Source organism: Balaenoptera acutorostrata, chromosome 1, assembly GCF_949987535.1.
Source record: "Balaenoptera acutorostrata chromosome 1, mBalAcu1.1, whole genome shotgun sequence".
NCBI lineage: Eukaryota > Metazoa > Chordata > Mammalia > Artiodactyla > Balaenopteridae > Balaenoptera > Balaenoptera acutorostrata.
In genome coordinates, this window is record NC_080064.1 from 25,869,240 (window position 1) to 25,895,120 (window position 25,881).

At 46.5% G+C, this 25,881-nt stretch overlaps 2 protein-coding genes across 2 annotated transcripts in view; one reads left to right on the forward strand and one right to left on the reverse strand.

Moving 5' to 3' along the window:
* HDAC1 (histone deacetylase 1) overlaps positions 1 to 22,789 on the forward strand; it is a 45,753-nt gene extending 22,964 nt beyond the window's left edge. The window contains exons 3-14 of the mRNA XM_007170612.2: positions 4,878 to 4,995; positions 14,820 to 14,894; positions 16,531 to 16,669; positions 17,130 to 17,271; positions 18,371 to 18,463; positions 19,665 to 19,773; positions 19,855 to 19,995; positions 20,578 to 20,686; positions 20,781 to 20,911; positions 21,168 to 21,320; positions 21,862 to 21,910; positions 22,189 to 22,789. Of these exons, the coding sequence (XP_007170674.1) occupies positions 4,878 to 4,995; positions 14,820 to 14,894; positions 16,531 to 16,669; positions 17,130 to 17,271; positions 18,371 to 18,463; positions 19,665 to 19,773; positions 19,855 to 19,995; positions 20,578 to 20,686; positions 20,781 to 20,911; positions 21,168 to 21,320; positions 21,862 to 21,910; positions 22,189 to 22,216 (1,287 nt within the window). The 3' untranslated portion in view covers positions 22,217 to 22,789. The remainder of the gene's footprint in view (positions 1 to 4,877; positions 4,996 to 14,819; positions 14,895 to 16,530; positions 16,670 to 17,129; positions 17,272 to 18,370; positions 18,464 to 19,664; positions 19,774 to 19,854; positions 19,996 to 20,577; positions 20,687 to 20,780; positions 20,912 to 21,167; positions 21,321 to 21,861; positions 21,911 to 22,188) is intronic.
* Positions 22,790 to 22,982: 193 nt separating this feature from the next.
* On the reverse strand, positions 22,983 to 25,370 carry MARCKSL1 (MARCKS like 1). The gene is made up of 2 exons (XM_057536230.1): positions 25,072 to 25,370; positions 22,983 to 24,250 (listed from the first exon to the last, which is right to left on the reverse strand). The coding sequence occupies exons 1-2, from the start codon at positions 25,156 to 25,158 to the stop codon at positions 23,741 to 23,743; spliced, it is 597 nt and encodes a 198-aa protein (XP_057392213.1). The 5' UTR covers positions 25,159 to 25,370; the 3' UTR covers positions 22,983 to 23,740.
* Positions 25,371 to 25,881: the final 511 nt, after the last annotated feature.

The window sequence follows — 25,881 nt, forward strand, 5'->3', positions numbered from 1 at the left end:
ATTTTAAAGTCTATTTTATCTGATATGAGTATTGCTACTCCAGCTTTCTTTTGATTTCCATTTGCATGGAATATCTTTTTCCATCCCCTCACTTTCAGTCTGTATGTGTCCCTAGGTCTGAAGTGGGTTTCTTGTAGACAGCATATATATGGGTCTTGTTTTTGTATCCATTCAGCGAGCCTGTGTCTTTTGGTTGGAGCATTTAATCCATTCACGTTTAAGGTAATTATCGATATGTATTTTCCTATTACCATTTTCTTAATTGTTATGGGTTTGTTTTTTGTAGGTCCTTTTCTTCTCTTGTGTTTCCCACTTAGAGAAGTTCCTTTAGCATTTGTTGTAGAGCTGGTTTGGTGGTGCTGAATTCTCTTAGCTTTTGCTTGTATGTAAAGTTTTTGATTTCTCTGTCGAATCTGAATGAGATCCTTGCCGGGTAGAGTAATCTTGGTTGTAGGTTCTTCCTTTTCATCACTTTAAATATATCCTACCACTCCCTTCTGGCTTGTAGAGTTTCTGTTGAGAAATCAGCTGTTAACCTTATGGGAGTTCCCTTGTATGTCATTTGTCATTTTTCCTTTGCTGCTTTCAATAATTTTTGTCTTTAATTTTTGTCGATTTGATTACTATGCATGTTTCTCCTTGGGTTTATCCTGCCTGGGTTTATCCCGCGCTTCCTGGACTTGGCTGGTTATTTCCTTTCCCATGTTAGGGAAGTTTTCGACTATAATCTCTTCAAATATTTTCTTGGGTCCTTTCCCTCTCTCTTCTCCTTCTAGGACCCCTATAATGCAAATGTTGTTGCGTTTAATGTTGTCCCAGAGGTCTCTTAGGCTGTCTTCATTTCTTTTCATTCTTTTTTCTTTATTCTGTTCTGCGGCAGTGAATTCCACCATTCTGTCTTCCAGGTTATTTATCCGTTCTTCTGCCTCAGTTATTCTGCTATTGATTCCTTCTAGTGTATTTTTCATTTCAGTTATTGTATTGTTCATCTCTGTTTGTTCTTAAATTCTTCTAGGTCTTTGTTAAACATTTCTTGCATCTTCTCAATCTTTGCCTCCATTCTTTTTCCGAGGTGCTGGATCATCTTCACTATCATTATTCTGAATTCTTTTTCTGGAAGGTTGCCTATCTCTACTTCATTTAGTTGTTTTTCTGGGGTTTTATCTTGTTCCTTCATCTGGTACAAAGCCCTCTGCCTTTTCATTTTGTCTGTCTTTCTGTGAATGTGGTTTTCCTTCCACAGGCTGAGAATTGTAGTTCTTCTTGCTTCTGCTGTCTGCCCTCTGGTGGATGAGGTTATCTAAGAGGCTTATGCAAGTTTCCTGATGGGAGGGACTGGTGGTGGGTAGAGCTGGGTGTTGCTCTGGTGGGCAGGGCTCAGTAAAACTTTAATCTGCTTGTCTGCTGATGGGTGGGGCTGGGTTCCCTCCCTGTTCGTTGTTTGGCCTGAGGCGACCCAACACTGTGGAGCCTACCTGGCTCTTTGGTGGGACTAATGGCGGGCTCTGGGAGGGCTCACGCCAAGGAGTACTTCCCAGAACTTCTACTGCCAGTGTCCTTGTCCCCCCGGTGAGCCACAGCCACCGCCTGCCTCTGCAGGAGACTCTCCAACACTAGCAGGTAGGTCTGGTTCAGTCTCCTGTGGGGTCACTGCTCCTTCCCCTGGGTCCCCATGCACATACTACTTTCTGTGTGCCCTCCAAGAGAGGAGTCTCTGTTTCACCCAGTCCTGTGGAAGTCCTGCGATCAAATCCCACTAGCCTTCAAAGTCTGATTCTCTAGGAATTCCTCTTCCCGTTGACAGACCCCCAGGTTGGGAAGCCTGACATGGGGCTCAGAACCTTTACTCCAGTGGGTGGACTTATGTGGTATAAGTGTTCTCCAGTTTGTGAGTCACCCACCCACCAGTTATGGGATTTGATTTTATTGTGATTGCGCCCCTCCTGCCATCTCATTGTGGCTTCTCCTTTGTCTTTAGATGTGAGGTATCTTTTTTGGTGAGTTCCAGTGTCTTCCTGTCAATGATTGTTCAGCAGTTAGTTGTGATTCCAATGCTCTCGCAAGAGGGAGTGAGTGCGTGTCTTTCTACTCCACCATCTTGAACCAATCCCCTAACCCACAAAGTATTTTTAAGAACTTTATGTTAGTATCCAACCTTTGAAAACAATGAAATTTAACCTGAAAGACTCTGGCAATTGGGCCCAAATTCTTTCATGGCAGCAATCAGCTAGAGCTGTGTAAAACCTTGTCCTCTGCTCACTCAGTTTTTTGTTTGTTTTAAGTATCAAGTTAGCTAAACGGCCTGGCCTTTATAAGTGCTCTGAATTTGGTGTTCCCTAGGCTAGAGCATAGAATATTTAGAGGGAGTCTAGAGAGGTGAGCAGGGACCCGATTATTTTGGTTTTTCAAGCCAGGCTAAAGAGTTTGGGCTTGATCTTTTGAGTAATGAAGCCACTGAAGGGTTTTTAGAGGGGAGTGGCATGATTAGTTTGAATTTTAGACAGATTACTCTGGCTGTAGGATTGAGAATAGATTCACGATTGTTAAGGTTGAGGGTGGGATACCGGTTAGGAGATTGTTGCCACAATCCAAGCCAAAAATGTGTGGCCTGGGGATGGAAGTGGACAGATTTGACAGATACATTGGCAGTAGTTTCAAGAGAAGTTGAATGTAGTAGATGAGGAAAGAGGAATCAAGGGTGATGCTCTGACTTCTGTCTTGAGCAGCAGAGTGGATGGTGGGGAGAATAGGAAACCTGGGAAAGAGGGACATAGGAGAAATAAGGTAGTGGATACAGTCAAGATTATGGAGGTATAATGAAAGGGATTGGCAATGGATTGAAATGGAAGGCAAGCAAGGGCAGAGTTAAAGATGACACTTATGTTTTCAGTCAGAGTGGATGTTTGTATCATTAACAAAAATAGCATAAGAGAAGTTCTGGAAGTAAAGTTAAATTTGAATGCCTTTAGGCTCTCAACAAGTTGTTATGCCCAGTTGAATTTGAAGTGCCTGTAGGATTCGTGAGTGGAGCTGGCTGAGAAGCTGTTGGAATTGTGAATCTGAAGCTCAGAACATCAAGATGGAGTGAAAGTCTGGGCAGTCACCTATCTAGAAGGGAGTAGTCAAAGCAGAGCTTTGACGACATTGCCAAGAGGGTAAAGGGCTTCGTATAGTGAAAACAGCTTAGTATTGGAACCACTACTTGCTTCTGTCACTATGGGTGTTTTTGTTTTTTATAAATTTATTTACTTTATTTATTTATTTTTGGCTGCGTCGGGTCTTCATTGCTGCGCGTGGGCCTTCTCTAGTTGCAGCAAGCGGGGCCTACTCTTTGTTGCAGTGTGCGGGCTTCTCATTGCGGTGGCGTCCCTTGTTGCAGAGCACGGGCTCTAGGTGCGCGGGCTTCAGTAGTTGTGGCTCGCAGGCTCAATAGTTGTGGTGCACGGGCTTAGTTGCTCCATGGCATGTGGGCTTTTCCCAGACCAGGGCTCAAACCCGTGTCCCCTGCATTGGCAGGCGGATTCTTTTTTTTTTTTTTTTTTTTTTTTTAATTTTTATTTATTATTTATTTATTATGTTTATTTTTGGCTGTGTTGGGTCTTCATTTCTGTGTGAGGACTTTCTCCAGTTGCGGCGAGTGGGGGCCACTCTTCATTGCGGTGCGCGGGCCTGTCACTATCGCGGCCTCTCTTGTTGCGGAGCAGAGGCTCCAGACGCTCAGGCTCAGTAGTTGTGGCTCACGGGCCCAGTTGCTCCGCGGCATGTGGGATCCTCCCAGACCAGGGCTCGAACCCGTGTCCCCCGCACTGTCAGGCAGATTCTCAACCACTGCGCCACCAGGGAAGCCCGGCAGGGGGATTCTTAACCACTGCACCACCAGGGAAGCCCTCTGTGGGTGTTTTTTAATAAAACAGTATCTGTCATTCAATCTCAATATTTCTCATTATATTAAGTGAGGATTAAATGAGAGTCAAATAGTACCTGGAGCCAGACCTCTTGAGTTCTTATTCCGTCTTACTAGCCATGTAACCTTGGGCAAATTATGTTTAACCGCTCTCTGCTGTAGTTTCCTTACTGCAAAGTGAAGATAATAATAGTATGAACTTTAAAAGGTTGTGCCTGAAACAGTGACTGGCACAGAGTAAATAATTAATGTTAGCTATATTGAAAATGCTTTATAAAAGTATTGATTATTAGAAAAGAAGAGGGTTGTCTTTGAAGGAGACCCACCTTTAAGGGAGGAGAGGAAGAGAATTTTTAAAAAGAGGACAGGCTGAATCAGAATGTTGGGATAACCAGGAAATTACTATGTCAAGGAAGTTTTCATGGGGAGGATGTGATCAGAATTGTTGGTGTGATGATGATTCATAAAGGATTTCCCATCTATTTCAGTTATTACTAGTCATCCCTTCTTCTTGAACTCTTAGAGCCATTTGGCCCATAATTATATATTGTTATATTTAATATTAAAAAGAAAGTGATTTGTAAAACAATTTACAAAGAGATTTAACAGTCTCATCCAATTCTTACAACTTCCCTGTGAAGTAGATGTTGTTATCCCTATTTGGTAAATGAGGAAATTGAGGCTCAAGAGATAGACTTGCCACCACAATTAAAAACTTAAAACATTTTTTTAAATTAAAAAATGGAAAAAAAAAAGATAGACTTGCCTAGGCAATAGAGCTTGAGTTGCCATCTAGGTCTTGAGATACGGAATCTCTTTTGATAATCTTATTTGCTTAACTAGATTGTGAGTTTCTTGAGGCCTGAATCTAATCAGTCATTTCTTTTTATTCTGTACAGCACCTAGCTCAATGCTGAGTGAAGACTGGCAGTAGTCAAGAATAACATGCTCTTTTCTCCCCTCTGCCCTCTAGCGCCCTCACAAAGCCAATGCTGAGGAGATGACCAAGTATCACAGTGATGACTACATCAAATTCTTGCGCTCCATCCGCCCAGATAACATGTCTGAGTACAGCAAGCAGATGCAGAGATGTAAGTCCATTCTGTTCCCTCCCTACTGTCAAGCCCCCAGTTGGATCTCCCTTCAAGTTGGAGAGACTCACCCTACCTTCCCTTGTATGCCCCATTCAGCTGACACCTGATTTCCCCTGCTTCCTGAGGGTACCAAAGTGTTTCTTTTGTCTCAAGACTGGTTTTCTTTGTTTCCTGATTGTAAGGAATAGATTGAACTTTGTCCAGTTAGGTTCACAACATTATCCCCCCCAAACTGTAATTGTTGTAATGGAAAAAGCACTGACCTGGGTGGGGGAGACAGGCGGTATAGGTCCCAGCTCTGACTCTTAACTGACTGGGGCAAGTCACTTCCCCTCAGATTTTTCTTTTGTAAAATGGACTGGATGTCATCCCCTGCAACTGTAACTGCTCTCACTATGTGAGTATTAGTTAAGAACTTAGCAGCCACTTAGACTCTAGGTGATGTAATCTTTGAGTTAAGGTGATTCTGCCCCTGCCCCTTGGGACTTGAAACTCAGAACAGGTCACATCTCAGAAGCCACACTCAGCTTATAGGAATTATGGGGATTGTTTTAGCTGTGGGGAAAAATTATGTTCAAATTTGGGAAGAAACTATCATCCCTGATTTCTCACTTGTGTTATTTTAGAAATTATCCCTTAGCACCTAAGATCTCATAATAAAACAATGTAACAGTATTGTCTAGAAGAAGTTTTGAATAGTTTGTGACAACTTATTTTGAAATACCAGGAAATCTGTGGCACTTTTTTGTTGCTACTGGCCACAAGGTAGTCTGATTCCCAAGGCAGAAATTTATTTGTTATAATAATTGTGCACTGGTAATGATTAGAGAACCACAGAGACCTTTTTTGAAGCATTAAGCTTCTTTGCCACCCACAACTCCAGGAGCTGCTACCCCATCTAAGTGAGGTATTTACTGTCTGAATTGACAGGGTCTTATTTCCTTCTAAGGTGAGACAGATTCATTCCTTTGCTTTAGATGGCTTTAGGGCCGTTCCATAACTTATTTAGGCTAGCGATCAGGCTCCACTCTCAGTAGAGAGGGCTCTCATTAGAGAAGCAGCTTGGTATTAAAGCAAGAGAATGAGCTTTGATGTCTTGGTTTGAATCCCATAGCTCTGCTACTTAGCTCTGTGTTCTTGAGTAAGTCCCCTAGCCTTTCTGAGCCTTGTTTTACCTTCTTTAAAAGGAAGACAGTAGTGCCTATTTCATAATGGAGTTTGGGGGGATGAGTAAGATAATGTATTTATTTATTTATTTTTGGCTGTGTTTGGTCTTCGTTGCTGCATGAGGGCTTTCTCTAGTTGTGGCGAGTGGGGGCTACTCTTCGTTGTGGTGTGCAGGCTTCTTGTGGCGGTGGCTTCTCTTATTGCCGAGCACGGACTCTAGGAGTATGGGCTTCAGTAGTTGTGGCACGCGGGCTTAGTAGTTGTGGCTCGCGGGCTCTAGAGCGCAGGCTCAGTAGTTGTGGTGCACGGGCTTAGTTGCTCCGTGGCATGTGGGATCTTCCTGGACCAGGGCTCGAACCTGTGTCCTCTGCATTGGCAGGCGGATTCTTAACCACCGCGCCACCAGGGAAGCCCAAGATAATGTATTTAAAGCACTGACTTTCGGTGAATAGTAGCTTTTGCTGTTGTAGCTTATTGCTTTTATTTTCAAATCTTTCAAGGCAGAAAACATATTAGGCCCTCGGGAGTGCGCAGGTTTGGTTCTGGCTCCCAGTTTGCTCCAGTTTTCCTGAAACCAGCATTCTAAAGTTGTGCATTGAAAAATGAGGTCTGAGATTTTTTGTCATTGAAGGTGGGGGTAAAAAGGATGAGGCTCTCTACAGATTCAGTGCAATCCCTATCAAACTACCAATGGCATTTTTCACAGAACTAGAACAAAAAAATCGCACAATTTGTACGGAAACACAAAAGACCCTGAGTAGCCAAAGCAATCTTGAGAAAGAAAAACGGAGCTGGAGAAATCAGGCTCCTGGACCTCAGACTATACTACAAAGCTACAGTAATCAAGACAGTATGGTACTGGCACAAAAACAGAAATATAGATCAATGGAAAAGGATAGAAAGCCCAGAGATTAACCTACACACATATGGTCACCTTATTTTTGATAAAGGAGGCAAGAATATACAATGGAGAAAAGACAGCCTCTTCATTAAGTGGTGCTGGGAAAACTGGACAGCTACATGTAAAAGAATCAAATTAGAACCATACACAAAAATAAACTCAAAATGGATTAAAGACCTAAATGTAAGGCCAGACACTATAAAACTCTCTGAAGAAAACATAGGCAGAACACTCTATGACATAAATCACAGGAGGATCCTTTTTGACCCACCTCCTAGAGAAATGGAAATAAAAACAAAAATAAACAAATGGGACCTAATGAAACTTAAAAGCTTTTGCACAGCAAAGGAAAACATAAGACAAAAAGGCAACCCTCAGAATGGGAGGAAATATTTACAAATGAAGCAACTGACAAACTATTAATCTCCAAAATTTACAAGCAGCTCATGCAGCTCAATATCAAAAAAACAAACAACCCAGTCCAAAAATGGGCAGAAGACCTAAATAGACATTTCTCCAAAGAAGATATACAGATTGCCAACAAACACATGAAAGGATGCTCAACATCACTAATCATTAGAGAAATGCAAATCAAAACTACAATGAGGTATCACCTCACACCAGTCAGAATGGTCACCATCAAAAAATCTACAAACAATAAATGCTGGAGAGGGTATGGAGAAAAGGGAACCCTCTTGCACTGTTGGTGGGAATGTAAATTGATACAGCCACTATGGAGAACAGTATGGAGGTTCCTTAAAAAACTAAAAATAGAACTACCATACGACCCAGCAATCCCACTACTGGGCATATACCCTGAGAAAACCATAATTCAAAAAGAGTCATGTACCACAATGTTCATTGCAGCTCTATCTACAATAGCCAGGACATGGAAGCAACCTAAGTGTCCATCAACAAAGAAGATGTGGCACATATAAACAATGGAACATTACTCAGCCATAAAAAGAAACGAAATTGAGTTATTTGTAGTGAGGTGGGTGGACCTAGAGTCTGTCATACAGAGTGAAGTAAGTTAGAAAGAGAAAAACAAATACCGTATGCTAACACATATATATGGAATCTAAAAAAAAAAATGGTTCTGAAGAAACTAGGGGCAGGACAGGAATAAAGAAGCAGACATAGAGAATGGACTTGAGGACACGGGGAGGGGGAAGGGTATGCTGAGATGAAGTGAGAGAGTGGCATGGACATATATACACTACCAAATGTAAAATAGATAGCTAGTGTGAAGCAGCCGCATAGCACAGGGAGATCAGTTCGGTGCTTTGTGACCACCTAGAGGGGTGGGATACGGAGGATGGGAGGGCGACGCAAGAGGGAGGAGATATGGGGATACATGTATATGTATAGCTCATTCACTTTGTTATAAAGCAGAAACTAACACAACATTGTAAAGCAATTACACTCCCATAAAGATGTTAAAAAAAAAAAAAAGATGAGGCTGTCTTGATAAACCTTTAGCCAGACACATCAAGAAAAAGAAAAAGAGGGAGAGGACTCAAATCAATAAAATTAGAAATGGAAAAGGAGAAGTTACAACAGACACCACAGAAATACAAAGCATCATAAGAGACTACTACAGGCAGCTCAGTGCCAATAAAGTGGACAACCTGGAAGAAATGGACAAATTCTTAGAAAGGTATAACCTTCCAAGACTGAACCAGGAAGAAATAGAAAATATGAACAGACCAATCACAAGTAATAAAATTGAAACTGTGATTAAAAATCTTCCAACAGGGGCTTCCCTGGTGGCACAGTGGTTAAGAATCTGCCTGCCAATGCAGGGACACAGGTTCGACCCCTGGTCTGGGAAGATCCCACATGGCGTGGAGCAGTGAAGCCCGTGTGCCACAACTGCTGAAGCCCACGCGCCTAGAGCCCATGCTCCGCAACAAAGAACAGCCCCTGCTCGCTGCAACTAGAGAAAGCCTGCATGCAGCAATGAACACCCAACGCAGCCAAAAATAAATGAGAAAAAAATACACAAAAGAACCACATATTAAAAAAATGTATATCTTCCAACAAACAAAAGTCCACGACCAGATGGCTTCACAGGTGAATTCTGTCAAACATTTAGCAAAGAGCTAACACCCATCCTTCTCAAACTCTTCCAAAAAATTGCAGAGGAAAGAGCACTCCCAAACTCATTCTATGAGGCCACCATTACCCTGATACCAAAACCAGACAAAGATACTACAAAAAAAGAAAATTACAGACCAATATCACTGTTGAATATAGATGCAAAAATCCTAAACAAAATACTAGCAAACAGAATCCAACAACAGATTAAAAGGATCATACACCATGATCAAGTGGGATTTATCCCAGGGATGCAAGGATTCTTCAATATATGCAAATTAATCAATGTGATGCACCACATTAACAAATTGAAGAAGAAAAACCATATGATCACCTCAGTACATGCAGAAAAAGCTTTTGACAAATTTCAACACCCATTCATGATAAAAACTCTCCAGAAAGTGGGCATAGAGGGAACCGAACCTACCTCAACATAATAAAGGCCATATATGACAAACCCACAGCAAACATCATTCTCAATGGTGAAAAACTGAAAGCATTTCCTCTAAGATCAGGAAAAGGACAAGGATGTCCACTCTCGCCACTATTATTCAACATAGTTTTGGAAGTCCTAGCCACGGCAATCAGATAAGAAATAGAAATAAAAGGAATACAAATTGGAAAAGAAGAAGTAAAACGGTCACTGTTTGCAGATGACATGATACTATACATAGAGAATCCTAAACATGCCACCAGAAAACTACTAGAGCTAATCAATGAATTTGGCAAAGTTGCAGGATACAAAATTAATGCACAGAAATCTCTTGCATTCCTATACACTAATGATGAAAAATCTGAAAGAGAAATTAAGGAACCACTCCCATTTACCACTGCAACAAAAAGAATAAAATACCTAGGAATAAACCTACCTAGGGAGACAAAAGACCTGTACGCAGAAAACTATAAGACACTGATGAAAGAAATCAAAGATGACACAAACAGATGGAGAGATATACCATACCATGTTCTTGGATTGGAAGAATCAATATTGTGAAGATGACTATACTATCCAAAGCAACCCACAGATTCAGTGCAATCCCTATCGTATTACCAGTGGCATTTTTTACAGAACTAGAACGTAAAATCTTAAAATATGTATGGAGCCACAAAAGACCCCGAATAGCCAAAGCAGTCTTGAGGGAAAAAAACGGAGCTGGAGGAATCAGACTCCCTGACTTCAGACTATACTGCAAAGCTACAGTAATCAAGACAATATGGTACTGGCACAAGAACAGAAATATAGATCAATGGAACAGGATAGAAAGCCCAGAGATAAACCCACGCACCTATGGTCAACTAATCTATAACAAAGGAGGCAAGGATATACAATGGAGAAAAGAGAGTCTCTTCAGTAAGTGGTGCTGGGAAAACTGGACAGCTACATGTAAAAGAATGAAATTAGAATACTCCCTAACACCATACACAAAAATAAACTCAAAATGGATTAGAGACCTAAATGTAAGACTGGACACTATAAAACTCTTAGAGGAAAACATAGGAAGAACACTCTTTGACATAAATCACAGTGAGATCTTTTTTGACCCACCTCCTAGAGAAATGGAAATAAAAACAAAAATAAACAAATGGGACCTAGTGAAACTTAAAAGCTTTTGCACAGCAAAGGAAACTATAAACAAGACGAAAAGACAACTCTCAGAATGGGAGAAAATATTTGCAAACAGATCAACGGACAAAGGATTAATCTCCAAAATATATAAACAGCTCATGCAGCTCAATATTAAAAAAACAAACAACTCAATCAAAAAATGGGCAGAAGACCTAAATAGACATTTCCCCAAAGAAGAGAGAAGAAGCACATGACAAGCTGCTCAACATCACTAATTATTAGAGAAATGCAAACCAAAACTACAATCAGGTATCCACCTCACACCAGTTAGAATGGGCATCATTAGAAAATCTACAAACAACAAATGCTGGAGAGGGTGTGGAGAAAAGGGAACCCTCTTGCACTGTTGGTGGGAATGTAAATTGATACAGCCACTATGGAGAACAGTATGGAGGTTCCTTAAAAAACTAAAAATAAAATTACCAGATGGCCCAGCAATCCCACTACCGGGCATATACCCAGAGAAAACCATAATTCAAAAAGACACATGCACCCCAATGTTCATTGCAGCACTATTTGCAATAGCCAGGTCATGGACGCAACCTAAATGCCCATCGACAGACGAATGGATAAAGAAGATGTGGTACATATATACAATGGAATATTACTCAGCCATAAAAAGGAACGAAATTGGGTCATTTGTAGAGACGTAGATGGATCTAGAGACTGTCATACAGAGTGAAGTAAGTCAGAAAGAGAAAAACAAATATCGTACATTAACGCATATATGTGGAACCTAGAAAAATGGTACAGATGAACCAGTTTGCAGGGCAGAAATAGAGACACAGATGTAGAGAACAAACGTATGGACACCAAGGGGGAAAGTGGCATGGGGGAGTGGTGGTGGTGGGATGAATTGGGAGATTGGGATTGACATATATACACTAATATGTATAAAATAGATAACTGATAAGAACCTGCTGTATAAAAAAATAGAATAGGGCTTCCCTGGTGGCGCAGTGGTTGAGAATCCGCCTGCCAAGGCAGGGGATACGGGTTCGAGCCCTGGTCTGGGAGTATCCCACATGCCGAGGAGCAACTAAGCCTGTGTGCCACAACTGCTGAGCCTGCACTCTAGAGCCCATGAGCCACAACTACTGAAGCCCACGTGCCGCAACTACTGAGACCGCGTGCCTAGAGCCTGTGCTCCACAGCAGGAGAGGCCACCACAATGAGAGGCCTGCACACCACAACGAAGAGTAGCCCCCACTCACCACAACTGGAGAAAGCCCGCACATGGCAACGAAGACCCAACACAGCCAAAAATAAATAAATAAAATAAATTAAAAAAAAAAAAGAGCCCTCTTTAAAAGTCATGAGGGACACAAAATAATTTTAAAAAAAAAGAAAAAGAAAATATTTAAAAAATAGAATAAAATTCAAAAATTTAAAAAAAAAAAGGATGAGGCTCTCTATGGACTTCGAGGCACCTTACTGACTTGATTCAGAGAGATGTCACTAGTGCAGTGCTTTATAACCAGGGGTGTCTACAGGGACAATAACAGGGATGAAGAGCTGAGCTCTTTTTTCAGTATTTACCAACACCTAACCTAGGAAGTTAATACCTGTAATAAGACCAAATAAGTCAGGTTTCCTTGCTCTTGGCTAGAATGTAATTTAAATGCTTTGTGGTCACTTTGAGAATTTGAGAATCTTAATCAGAAGTTCTGACATAATTTTTAATAATTAAAAATGGGAACATAAATAAATGCAATTTTTATTTTTGGCAGATAGTCTATCAAAACATGAGACTTATGGTAGAAACGTGATAAAAGGGACTTGTGCTGGTAAAATTTGGAGGCATTCTTGTCCATTTTGTAGATGTATAAACTGAAACCCAGGGAGGTGAAATGACTTTCCCAGGGTCACACAGCAAGATAGTGGTAGAATGGAGAATGGAACTCTGGTTTCCTGATTCTGGACTATTTTAAAATATGTTGCACATAAAATATTTCAGACACACACACAAAAAATATAAAAAATAATGCAATGATCATCCATGTCCCTACAACCAGCCTAAGAAAGAAAACATTGCCAGTACAGTTGAAGCCCCCCGGGCACCTCTTTTTGATCACATGCCCTTTCTCTTCTACTCCCCTCTCCACCCCATTCCCACCACCACCAAGGTGTAAGCACTATCCTGAAGTCAGTGTTTAATCCCATGTGTCTCTTTCTGCAGTATGCTTTTTAGTGCCTTCTTGACCTACGTCTGCCTCCCCATCTCTCACCCAGTATTGCTCCCCGTCAGTCTAAAGCCAGCCTAAGAATGAGAGAAGTATTTATAGTGGGAAGAGGGAAAACCCATAGAAAAGTCCTCCCTAGTCTCACAGATTAGTCCCAAGTGAGGGTCTGCTCTCCCATTTTACGCCTTTTCCATCTGTAATCACACAGCTCCCTTGAGCTGGGAATAATGGACTGGCCATTTGAGCCACATGTTGGTTTGGGGCCTGAAGGAATATATTTTTTCTCGTTTCTAAAATACCAGTTTCTTGTCATGGGAGCTCCACATCTCAAATAGGAGTATAAGCAAAGCTTGGAAACCCGGACAGCCCAAACCCACTGAAGGAGGAAGCAGCCAGAGAGGGAAATCAATTGCCGATGGATAAATAAATAGCCTGGCTTCAGGGACCAAAGTTCTTATTGACACAGCCTCCCAGTGTTTACCTGGGAAGTGGGGGAGAGAGCCACCTACTGCTTGCCCCCATATGCACGCCACCCTTCCTCGGAGCACTGTGCTTGGCAGGGCACCAGATCAGAGCACCCTCCGAGTTTAGGGCAGTGCCAGAGGTGGTAACTCTTGTGGTTATTGCAAACCTTGAGCTTCAGCTGTGTCTCAAGAGGTCACCACAGTCTAAGCTGGGCTCTCCTACCCTCCTCATCCTAGGGCTCCTCCTCCTTGCTCTACTTTGGGAACCCCTGTTGATAATAGTGCATGCAATGGGAAGGCTGGGACAAGAGAACAAGGATTTAGCCCCACCCCTGCCTCTAACTTCTGTGTATCATTGATGTCTCAGCAGTTTCCTTTTCTGTGAGAGCAGACTTGGAGCCATAAGGTTCCTCTGCAGCTCTGAGTCTACAGCCTTCAGGTGTGCTTCCCTTCCTGTCCTTTTCATTTTATTTGCATTATTGTTCGCATGTGTTTCCACATTATGTGTTAGTTTGTACTTTTACCCCTTAGGGCTGAAATAACTTTCCTCCAGTTGTCACTTGGTATAGTAGAAAGAGCACTGGACTGTGGGAGTCAAGACACCTGGACTCTGGTTCTACCACTGCCTGGTTATATAACCTTGGGCGAGTCACTTAACTTCTCCACATCCGTTTGTTCCTCTGCGCAGTGGGGTTGATATTTGTCTCGTCCAGCTTTTATGGGGTTGTTAGGAGGATCAAATGAGACTGTGTATGTGAAATTACTGGGGAAGAGGCCAGAGTATATTTTCATAGGCTTTTAGGACAGGCAGACCAATCCTTGAATACCGCCTGCCGTTTACTGACAGTTCACCTCTTTGAGCCTGTTTCCCCATTTATAAAATAGGACCAAATCCTACCTCAGGTGTGTGAGGATAAACGACACCAGGTACTTAAAGCACTGAGCATAGTGTCCGGCACGTTGTTAAGCATCCAGTGGATGACAGTATAGGTCTCTGTTCTTCACTTCCTTGTTGGCCAGCTGGAGTGAGGTCCAGGAACAAACCCAGGCTGGAATAAGAGCCTATATTTTTCTCCCTCAGGAATGAACCAACATTTTCCAAGTACTTACTTGCTAAATGCTTCCCCATGTAAGATTTCTATCAATCTTCTCAACAATTGGGTAAGGTGGATGTCATTATTGCTAGTTACAGATAATGAACCAAAGCTCAAGAAAGTTAAATGACTGGACCCAGTCACACAGCCAGTAAGTAGTAGAGCCTGGACAAGAACCCAAGCCTTCTGAATCCAAATTCTGCATTTTTTTCCATCAGCTCATAAATATGTAAACAAAAACTAAAAGAAATTGTGGAAACTAATCTTTTCCTATGTTTTTTCAAGTTAACGTTGGTGAGGACTGTCCGGTATTTGATGGCCTCTTTGAGTTCTGTCAGCTATCTACTGGTGGCTCTGTGGGTAAGGAATATACATCCCTCCTTAAAGGCTGTGCTGGGTTGTACTAGTGAGGTCTGTCTTTTAGGCCACTGTCCCAGTGAGGCTGACCTGTGACCATGTAAAATGGTCCTGTGAGTTTTTACCTTAGGTCTTGGAAATGTCCTTCTGGTTTAGTCCCAGCCCAGGTTCAGTCTGACATGGTACAGACAGGTGTCCTTGGCTGTCCTCTCCTACCAAGACATCATATATACAGGAACTCTCTGCAGACCTCATGGGCTTGTTGAGATGCTGTACATAAAAGTAACTTGTGAACTGCACAGTGCTATAAAAATGGGAAGTGTCATCATCTGTGTCTTACAAAAGAGCATGGTAATTACCTTTAGAGGTCAGAAATACTCCCCACACATCTCCCACTTCCATTAGTAATGTCTAGATTACCTCCAGGATCACTCTACGCTTTCTTTTTTTTCTTTTAAAATATAGGAAGTTTTTTTTTTTTTTTTTTAATTAATTAATTAATTTTGGCTGCACTGGGTCTTAGTTGCAGCGTGTGGGATCTTTAGTTACGACATGCATGCAAGATCTAGTTCCCCAACAGGTGATCGAACCTGGGCCCCCTGCATTGGGAGAGCGGAGTCTTACCCACTGGACCACCAGGGAAGTCCCACTCTACCCTTTCTTAACAAATGTTTATTTTTCTATGATCATTGTTTTTTCTTCTCCCCCCTCGCTACCACCTCCTAATATAATCTCAGAAAACAGAGAAGTGCACAGGGAAAAAAACTGACTACAATCACATTGTCAACAGATAACCATCGTTACCATTTTGGTGTTTGTACATCCATGCTTTTTTCTGTGTGCATATATTTGGACATAACATATATACATCTATATTTTACAAATAACGTGTCATATATATGTATAGTTTTGTGCCTACATTTTTTACTCAGTAAATCTTTTTATTTATTTAATTTTTAAATTTATTTATTTTTGGCCACTCCATGCGGCTTGGGGGATCTTAGTTCCCCTACCAGGGATTGAACCCCGGCCCCCGGCAGTGGAAGCATGGAGTCCTAACCACTGAACCGCCAGGGAATTCCCTCTATGTTTTTATTGCTGTTAAAGTTATATTGCCACAAAGGCACTTGCACACATAGTGTGTATTTCTCTCTCACTTCTTCTTGGACCTATTTGTACTTTAAGCCTCTGCTACATTTGATATCTTCAAAATATTTTGACCATGAACCACATTTAGAAGTATTTACACTTGCAATCCAGGTTATGCATGCACGTGCACAACACCCTCTCTCACTCTGAAGCCAGTTTCACAAAACAGTGGTTACCTTTACTGTTATTCCGATATTTTTATTCTAGTCTGTCTCATTTAAAAATATATATACTAATCATAACCCACTAAACCAATTTTAAGGCCTACTAGTGAGTTACCACCTTCAGTTCAGAAAACAGTTTTTTTAGAGTAGCCAATATCATGTTTATTCCTGTTGGAATAGGGTAGGGGGAGAGGACTGGCTTGTGAATTGTACAATACAGCTGTTGAATAGGCAGGTCCTACCTCTCACTGGGTTCCCTTGGCTTCTTGGGGGAAAGGGAGAGAGTGGCTTGATAACAGGCTTGTGTTCTTTCTTCCCACGTCCAGCAAGTGCCGTGAAACTTAATAAGCAGCAGACGGACATCGCTGTGAATTGGGCTGGGGGCCTACACCATGCAAAGAAGTCCGAGGCATCTGGCTTCTGTTACGTCAATGATATCGTCTTGGCCATCCTGGAACTGCTAAAGTATGCCTTCCTGGCCTTGTCTCTTGGAGGAGCACCTTAGGCCAGGTTCCCATTTCCCTCTCCCCCGGGCTTGCCTCCCTAGTTTGCTTTTCCTAGCAGTGTGCTGGCTAGGATGTGTTCGGTGAGTGTCTCTGGCCATCCTCTCCTTGACGGGGTCTTGATTTGATCTGAGCCCACGGCAAGATCAGGGGCAGGCGCTGCTCAGATCCTGCCTCCAGAGTGTCCCTGTGTGGCTGGAGTTGACCCTGGCTGTAGAGTAGGAAGATCGGACTTGATCGGCTTGGTCAGGCCTCTGGAGACACCCTGCCGCTCTTCCACCTTCCTTCAGCCAGTTTCCACGTCTCTGGTGCTTAGAGATACCTGAGGGAGGCAGCCAGCCCGGTAAGCTGGGACCTGGCGCCCTTGGCGCGTCCCACTCCCAAAGAGCCCCCAGAACCCCCTGACCCCCTTCTGATCCTAGGTATCACCAGAGGGTGCTGTATATTGACATTGATATTCACCACGGCGATGGCGTGGAAGAGGCCTTCTATACCACAGACCGAGTCATGACTGTGTCCTTTCATAAATATGGAGAGTACTTCCCAGGAACTGGGGACCTACGGGTGAGAACTCCCTTCAGGGGCCAACCAGCTCACCCTCAGCTGCCAGCTCTTAACTCTCCTATCTCATGTCACCAAAAACCACTTCCTGCGTCTTCTGCCATTCAGAATACCACACCCCAGCCTGGGACACCTGCCATGGTCTCTTTCCCTCTCTTATTCTGGAGGAAGGGAATGATGGTACATAAAGGGTTGGAAGGGATGGGGGTCTCCTGACTATTGCAGTTCCCTCCTGGCCACAGCTGAGTTGCATTACACTATTCACCTGTCCCAGACAGCTTGAATTTTAGGCTAGAAACATCAGGTTCTCTCTCATGGGCTAGGAATTGGGACCTTTATGGACCATCTCAAGGGTCCTTAATATTTTTAGGTTACCCTCCCCTTTGACCATCTGACTGAAAGCTACGTACTCTCTCCCCATAAGTACATGAAATTTTACATTTGATATCAAATAGTTAATAGACACCTCCTCCTACTGAAGCCCATCCATAGACCTCAGGATAAGAATCCCTGGAAGCTGATTCATTAAACTGTTCTGCTTATGAGAGCATGAATACAATGAAACCAGCCATTTTGCCATGCCAGTGGCCTTGGGTGAAGAAGTGGCACTAATTCAGTTGTTTGCTATGGCAAGCATTATAATAACTGAGCCTTTACAATTTTGAAGAATTCTTCCATTTCTGCTTTCCTTCCACACCTCCCTAGAGAGGAGAGTGGTGGGTAGAGGAGTGAGCAGTAAAGCGCTCTGGAAAGGAAAGGGTTGTTGTGGGGTGGGTGTTATTTCTATGGTCCAGCCCCCAGCCACCTTTAACCCAGTCCAGAGGGAGAGGTCTCATGCTGTGTGGTAGGATATTCAGTCTCTGGTCCCATAAATGATTCTCAGCCTGGGTGCAGACTCAGTGGTGTGTCCAGAGACGTGAGTGAGACTTGTTCCACCAGTGAGGGAAATGATGCTAACCTGCTCTGTCCCTGGCCCACCTCATGGGCCCAGCTTATCTCTCTTAGAACCACTGCTTCTTTCCTTAGCCTTCCAGCCCTCATCCTTGAACTTCCTCCTAGCTTCATCATCTTTCAGTTTTACTTTAATGTGCTTCTTGATTAGGATATTGGGGCTGGCAAAGGCAAGTATTATGCTGTTAACTACCCGCTCCGAGATGGGATTGATGACGAGTCCTATGAGGCCATTTTCAAGCCGGTAAGTGGCTTAGGCTTATCCACCACTGGGCTATAAACAGGATTGATCTAAGGGAGGGGTAGCAAAGCACCTCCAGTGTACTTCGGGAATTCTCCCCACTGAGAGGCTGGCTGGAAATGAGATGTGTTTGAACCCTGGATTGCATGCTGTATGGCCAGTTAGGGGAACAAAATTCATCCAGATATTTACTGATGCCTTCTGTGGGTCAGGCCTTCTGCTGGATACAAGAATAGCTAAGACATGATCCATGCCCTTGAAGACCTCACAGTCTGTGGTGTGGGAGGCAAGCACGTCCCCAACAGCATGTGGTCAGTGCTGTTTTTGAGGGATGAACAGAGGAGCGAGAGAGAAACTGCTGCCTGGGCTGGGGAAAGGGTAGTCAGAGATGATTTCACAGAGGTGGTGACATTTGAGCTGGACTTTGAGAAATGAGGAGTTACCCATGTAAAGGAGGCGGGGGCTGGAGGGGAGGGTTGGCATTCAGCAGAGGGAACAGCACCAGCAGAAGCATAGAGGTGCCAATACGTAGTATGTAGGCCAGTATGATGTGGGGGAGGAATGTTGAAGGATGTGGTAGGAAATGTTTGTCGGGGTCAGTATTTCAAAGGGAGCCTTGAATGCCATGCTGAGGAGTTAAATCTTCACCTGTAAGCAATAAGGAACCATTACTAGAGTAGTAACCTAGTTAGGTTAGGTTAGGTAGTCGTTTAGCAAACACCAGGTGCCTACCATGTACCTTGTAGTAAGGGCGACAGAAAAGCCTAAGTTATGGTCTCTGTCCTCAGTTACATTAGAATCTAGTTGTGAGAATGAGATAAACAAAAGTGAAGCGCCTCCTCACAGTATAAGGCTCAAAGTCTGTAGGACCAAATGCATAGAGCAGATGCAGCTAAGGGTCAGAAGGGCTTCTTGGAGCAGCAAAAGAAGGGAAAGATCTAGGGAATTGATAAGGAGGCTGTTTTAGGCTCCTTATTAGAGCTAGAAGGCTCTTGGAGATCCTCTCAAATTGGAAAGCTGAACAAATTGGGGAAATGAGAAGTCCAGGCTGGTACTCCCTTTTCTCTACCGCTCAGCCTGAGGGAGAGTGGAAAGGTAGGAGTGAGTGATAAGGAACCGAAGAAAGTGCTGCACCTACACTTTTCAGCCTGAACCTCAAATAGCTTTTCTTGAGGTTGGTAGTGACCAGGTTGTGTCCTTTCAGGTCATGTCCAAAGTAATGGAGATGTTCCAGCCCAGTGCAGTCGTCTTACAGTGTGGCTCTGACTCCTTGTCTGGCGATCGGTTAGGTTGCTTCAATTTGACCATCAAAGGTGAGACCAGGTAGCATAGAGACCCGGGGGCAGGGTCCTGCTGGGTGCTCCTGTAACTTGGCACACCTTCTCCCACCAAAGGGCACGCCAAGTGTGTGGAATTTGTGAAGAGCTTCAACCTGCCTATGCTGATGCTGGGAGGAGGTGGCTACACCATTCGTAATGTCGCCCGGTGCTGGACATACGAAACAGCTGTGGCCCTGGACACGGAGATCCCTAATGGTAATAGCTGCAGGGCCAGATTGGGCTGGGCAGCGCGGGAGCTCACGTGTCCTTGAGTTCACAGCCCCTTTCCCATTGGCTCTACAACCTCTCCTCTTCAGACTCTGATTCTCCTGCTGTCCTCTTGTGGTTTTCAGACCATAGCTGTCAGTTTTTTCTGAGTCCTTTAGTTGACCCTGTCCCCTGTCCCTCAGCTGCTAGTCTGGACAAAATTATCAGTGCTTATCTATAGCTTTGGAATTCATACTCTGTAGGGTAACTGGGGTAGTAAGTGAGGGAGTGCTCGCAATGAATATTGCCTAAATTTTTCTAAACCAGGGGCTTCAGCCTGCTCCATACACACACACACACACACACACACACATGCGTGCGCATGCACACAAACACACCACTGGTGTGGACACTGGAGAATGGCTTTAAAAAAAATTGAAATCCTATAGGTACCCAAGCCTCACCCTATCTTGGAGGCATGCTTCTCTGTTTGATAGCTGGGCTCACAGGTCCACGTAAACCTACAAATGCTTTTCTCAGGGTCCCATGGTGGCCAGGTCTCTTAACTCTCTCACCTTCCGCCCCAATTAGAGCTTCCATACAACGACTACTTCGAATACTTTGGACCAGATTTCAAACTTCACATCAGTCCTTCCAATATGACTAACCAGAACACTAATGAGTACCTGGAAAAGATCAAGTGAGTATATCCTCCCCCACACCACTAATTGAACATTCCAGGCTCTGGTTGGTCCCTGACCAGAGCCCAGCCACCTCTCTACCATTGGCCATAGACAGCGACTGTTTGAGAACCTGAGAATGCTGCCCCACGCACCTGGGGTCCAAATGCAGGCCATTCCTGAGGATGCCGTTCCAGAGGAGAGTGGCGATGAGGATGAAGAAGACCCTGACAAGCGCATTTCAAGTAAGACCCAGACCCAGGGGCCTCTACCTTCCCACTCTGCAGGCAGGTCTGACTTCCCTCCACTGTTCCTGGCTCCACATTCTCCCCAAGCTGCCCACCTGTTGAGAAACCCAAGTACCTGTGCCTGTAGGGATAATTTATAGAGAGTCCAGGTCCCCTTCCCTTGGTGTCTTTTGGGGGAACATGCAAGAAAGCGCTGGGCAGACCCTGAGATAAAGAATCTGCTCTCCCACCCATATTTTCCATTACCTCCCAGTCTGTTCCTCGGACAAACGAATTGCCTGTGAGGAAGAGTTCTCCGACTCTGACGAGGAGGGAGAAGGCGGTCGCAAGAACTCTTCCAACTTCAAAAAAGCCAAGAGAGTCAAAACAGAAGATGAGAAAGAGAAAGACCCAGAAGAGAAGAAAGGTGGGTTTGGGTTGGGCCAGGACTTGGATCTTGAGCCCCAGGCCCTGGAGGAGGAATTTATGTAGGGCACTGGGAGGAGGGAGCTGACTCAGGCCCTGCCAGCTCCTTAGGGCTCTTCCTTAGCTACTTGGGCCTTTCACTGGTTCCCAGAAGTGGCAGGGCCCACAAAAGAATGAAACTCAATTTGTCATCTTCACTGGCTGATTGAGCCCTGCCAGGCTCCAGAGCCAGGGACATGCCTGGGCTCCCCGTGGTCAGGAGCGTGGCTCTCACATACCACCCAAGCCCTTTTCTCAGTGCTTCACCCCAGTTTCCCAGGGGGCTGCCTCCACCCACCGGGTTCAGGCTCTAGCAGGCTGGGAAACCGGTCCAACCTGTTTGTCCTCTGCAGGGCTCGCTGGGAGGGCCTGGAATGGGCTTTTCTCTCTTTTGTATGTCCAGTGAGCTGTAGTGTTGGGGAAGGGGTTTCAGAGTAAGTGGAGATCCCATGGGTCTTTCCAGAGGGGCTGCCCTTGGCCATCCCTGCACTCTTATGTTCTAGAAGCCACAGAAGAGGAGAAAACCAAGGAGGAGAAGCAAGAAGCCAAAGGGTGAGGAAGGAGCTGTCTGTCATCTCCCTGGCATTGGAGCACCAGCCCCTTTGTCCCACCACGCTGAGAGGGAAGGCGCAGGGACAGCTGGTCCAGCTTACAAAGGCCTCTTTCAGGGACCAGTCTGTCTGTCTCTGCAGTTCTAGGCAGAGCTAGGAAGCCCCAGCCTTTAGCAGTCACCTGGGCAGCCGGGGTCCTGTGGAAGTCATTGTACCCACACTTTTGCCTCAAAGCCTCTAGGGTGGGTTATCTCATGCCAATCTCTGCTCTCTCCACAGGGTCAAGGAGGAGGTCAAGTTGGCCTGAACAGACCTCTCCAGTTCTGGCTTCTTGCCAAGTTCCCCACCTTTATCCCACAACCCCTCAGATTTTATATTTTCTATTTCTCTGTGTATTTATATAAAAATATATTAAATATAAATATCCCCAGGGACTAGACAGGAACCAGGGCCCTGAGCTCAGGGCACACGTGTTAGGTGAGCTTTTCTAGTAGCTGCCTCGCCACCCATCCCTCCCAAACTCTTAATTTTGAACCATAACGGATGCCAGACCTGGGTGGAAGGGATACACTTAAAGCAGCCATAGGACAAAATCTTGAAGTGCCTGCTTAGTAGCTTTGAAAAGGTGCCCTTATTGAGCATTTTAGAAGGGGTGGCTGGGTCTTAAGGGACTCCCTGTTGTTCTCAGGCTCTTGTCATCAGCCATTTTTAGATTGATTCTGTTCTCATACCTTCCCACTGGCCCCCAGTGAGCCTGCCCTCTCTGTCCTCCCCCCAATTCTGCAGATGAAGATTGGTAGTCTAGTTTCCTTTTTGAGATACTATTTTCGTTTTTGTGAGAATCTTTGTAATAAAATGGTACATTTCTACACCCTCCTGAGCTTGTCTCCTAGTAGTATCCCTGGGTTCATTTCGACTCCACTTCTCTGCCCTTCTGGTGTCCATGAGGATCTGGGCAACCCCTCAAAAACAAAAGAACCCCACAAACTTACCTGTCTCAATCCCCCCTCAAGGTCTGAGGTAGACCAATCTTCTCACCCTACCCCAGAAGACCACTCATTAAAAAGCACCACTAAAGGGACAACATTTATTCCTTTTCCAAATGTTACAGTAAAACCAGGTGGAAGAGAATGGTTTTAGCAGTTAGAAAAAAAAAAAAAATTACAAATCTGGGGTTTGGCCATTAAAAGTTATTTACAACAATGGGAGGGGAAAAAAAAAAGACAACAAGAAGTTGTTTCACATTACATACCTCCCCCCCACCCCAAAGCTTAATACTTGCTTACCAAGTCAAAAAAGAGACACAGTTGATTCACAAGCTGGAGGTTCGAACTTGAGTAAGACATTTAGAAAAACCTAGACAGGGGCAGTGTCCTCCCCAGCCCAGGGGCCACTAGGCCCAGCACAGGAGACTACAAACAACGGGAAGGTGGACACTCAGGGCGTGGGAGTAGGCACCCCCACCTCTGGCTCAGGGATTTGGGGAGTAAACAAAGCCTACTTGGAAAAGAATTGGGGAAGAAAACCAGCAATTGCCTTCTGGACAGGTGGGGACAGGGAAGGAGGCAGGGACAGGAGCAGGAGCATTTCACATCACTAACCTAACTTGGGAAACTGCAAGGGACCATCTTCGACTGGCCTTAAGAGGAAGACCAGATGGATGATGGGAGAATCCACAGGAGGGAGAGGAGGAGAGGGAACGTGGCTAGGGGGCAACAGCCCCTTCCTTTCTGGGCACAGGAAGGCAGCCAGGGCACCAGGTCCAGGCAGTGACCTCACAAGGACAGCACAGTTTTTGCAGCTTAGAGATCACCCACCTGCCCCCACCCAGCTACTCATTCTGCTCGCTCGCTGGTGTAGGGCCACTCTCCGGCCCCGAGGGAGTGGATGGCTCTGCGGCCTGGGGCCCTGCCTCTTCTGTGTCTCCTCCCTTGGAGGCAGCGCTAGCCTCTGCCCCTTTGGCCTGGGGCTCCTGGCTCTCAGGGGTGGCGGCAGCCTTCCCTTCCAGGGCAGTGCCTTCCTCGCTGCAGGCACCGATCTCCCCCTGCTCCTGCTCTTCCTCTGTGGGTGAGGAGGCAGACGAATCACCCCCTCCCTCCTTCCGATTTCTCTTGAAGGACAGGCCACTCAATTTGAAAGGCTTCTTGAAAGAGAATTTCTTCTTCTTCTTGGGGGTCTCCTTGGGGGGGACCTCCCCCTTGGCCTCAGCGCCCTGGCTAGGGGGTGCCGGCTCGATGGCATCGCCAGTGGCCCCGGCTGCCTCCTCTGTTCCGTTCACGGGGGTCGACTCCCCTTCACCTTTGGGGGATAAGTCTCCATTGCTTTTCACGTGGCCGTTCTCCTGCAGGGCAGAGGAGACAGCAATGAGGGCCGGGGCTCTTACTCCCCTCCCCCAGCCCGCCTCTGACCTCTTCCACGCAACGGGGTCCCGACTCATTCCGCCGCACCCCCAGAGCCTGGTTGTAGCCTCACCCCACAGCCGGCATCCCGTCAAACCTCTCCCTCCTGCCCCGCACAGGCGCGCAGGGGCCGCGGCCGGCAGGAGGCGCTGGGGTCCCGGGGCCCCCACCCACCTCCCCGGGGGCGCGCTCTCTATTCCACGCAGGGCCGCCCGCGGCCGCGTATCCCGGGCTGGCGGGCGAGCCGTGCAGCCGATATTGGGCGGGAAGCCGCCCCGGGGCGCTGTTCCCCGCACCTGGACGGCCTATTTTCCCAGCCTCCTGCTTTGTGTAAACGGCCCCCACCCACCTCAGGCTCTCCCCACCTCGCGGCTCCTCCCTAAAAAAAAGCCGTGGGCTATCGAGGTCGAGTCTGCGGGGGGAGTGCCCTCCCCTCCGGCCCCCGCCCCGCGGCCCCCGGGCGCCCCCTTGGCGCGGCCCAGCAGCGCCTTTGTTCCCCGCGCGGCACTCCGGGCGGCCGGGGGGCAGCGCCGGGGGCCGGGGCCGCGAACAAAGAAGGCGGCGGGGCCCGGCCGGCGCCCCCTCCCCGCCCCTCCCCTCGCTTCGCCCGCGGGGGCTGCGGCGCCGAGAACAAAGGGACCGGGCGGGGGAGGGGGCGCCGCGTGTCCCGGGCCGGACAAAGCGCGCGGCCCCGGCCCGAGGCCCTAGAGGGGGCGAGGTACGAGAGGAGGGGGCCGAGTCGGGCCGTGCCGAGCGCACCCACCTGTCCGTTGACCTTAGCGGGGGAAGCGCCTGCTGCCTCCTCGGCGGTCACGTCGCCCCGGGGAGCCTTGGAGCTCTGGCTGCCCATGGTGGGGGTTCTGCTGGGGGGCGCCCGGAGCCGCCCCGGGCTCGCGCCGCAGGGGATAGTTCGGTCGGGTGGGCCTGGCCGCCGGAGGGGTGGGGCTCGCGCCTGAGGGGGAGGGGTGTCGGGGGGAAACCGAGCTGCACCCCCGCTCCGCGCCCAACCCGCTAGCTGCACCCGCCGCCGCTCCGCTCCGCGCCAGAATGCCGCCCGCCGCCCGCCGAGCCGCCTATATATATGCGCCCGGAGCTCGGGGCGGGGCCGGACATTTAAATGAGCGCCCAATCGAGGGGCGGAGGCGGGCTCAAGTCGTGGGCCCCACTTGAGCGGTGGGCGACGCTGGCGGTCTGGTCCCCCCAACCCACACGGCTCCCGGGGTCAGGTGGGGTCCAGGGTGGGAAGGAGAGCGGCGGGTCCCTGAGGCGAGCCCAGAGGCGAGCTGGGTGGAGGGGGGCTCCTAGAGGAAAGAGGACAGAGCAGTCATCTCCTCCTCTCACCGCCCACCTCTCAGGTGGACCCCCCAGCTCCTGGAGTGGCCCCCATCGCCTTGGTCCCGCATTGGCAGCCCCTGTCAGTCTCCCCCTAGAACTCTTCGAAGGGCTCACATGCCCAGACTCGTCAGCCGGCTGGTCCCGAGTTATGCTCCAGAGAATGTGGTCATGGAAGTCGCAGGGCCCTAGCTGGGTTTTGTGCCCCCTCAGGCCGGGAGACCGGTCCGAGGTCCCGCCC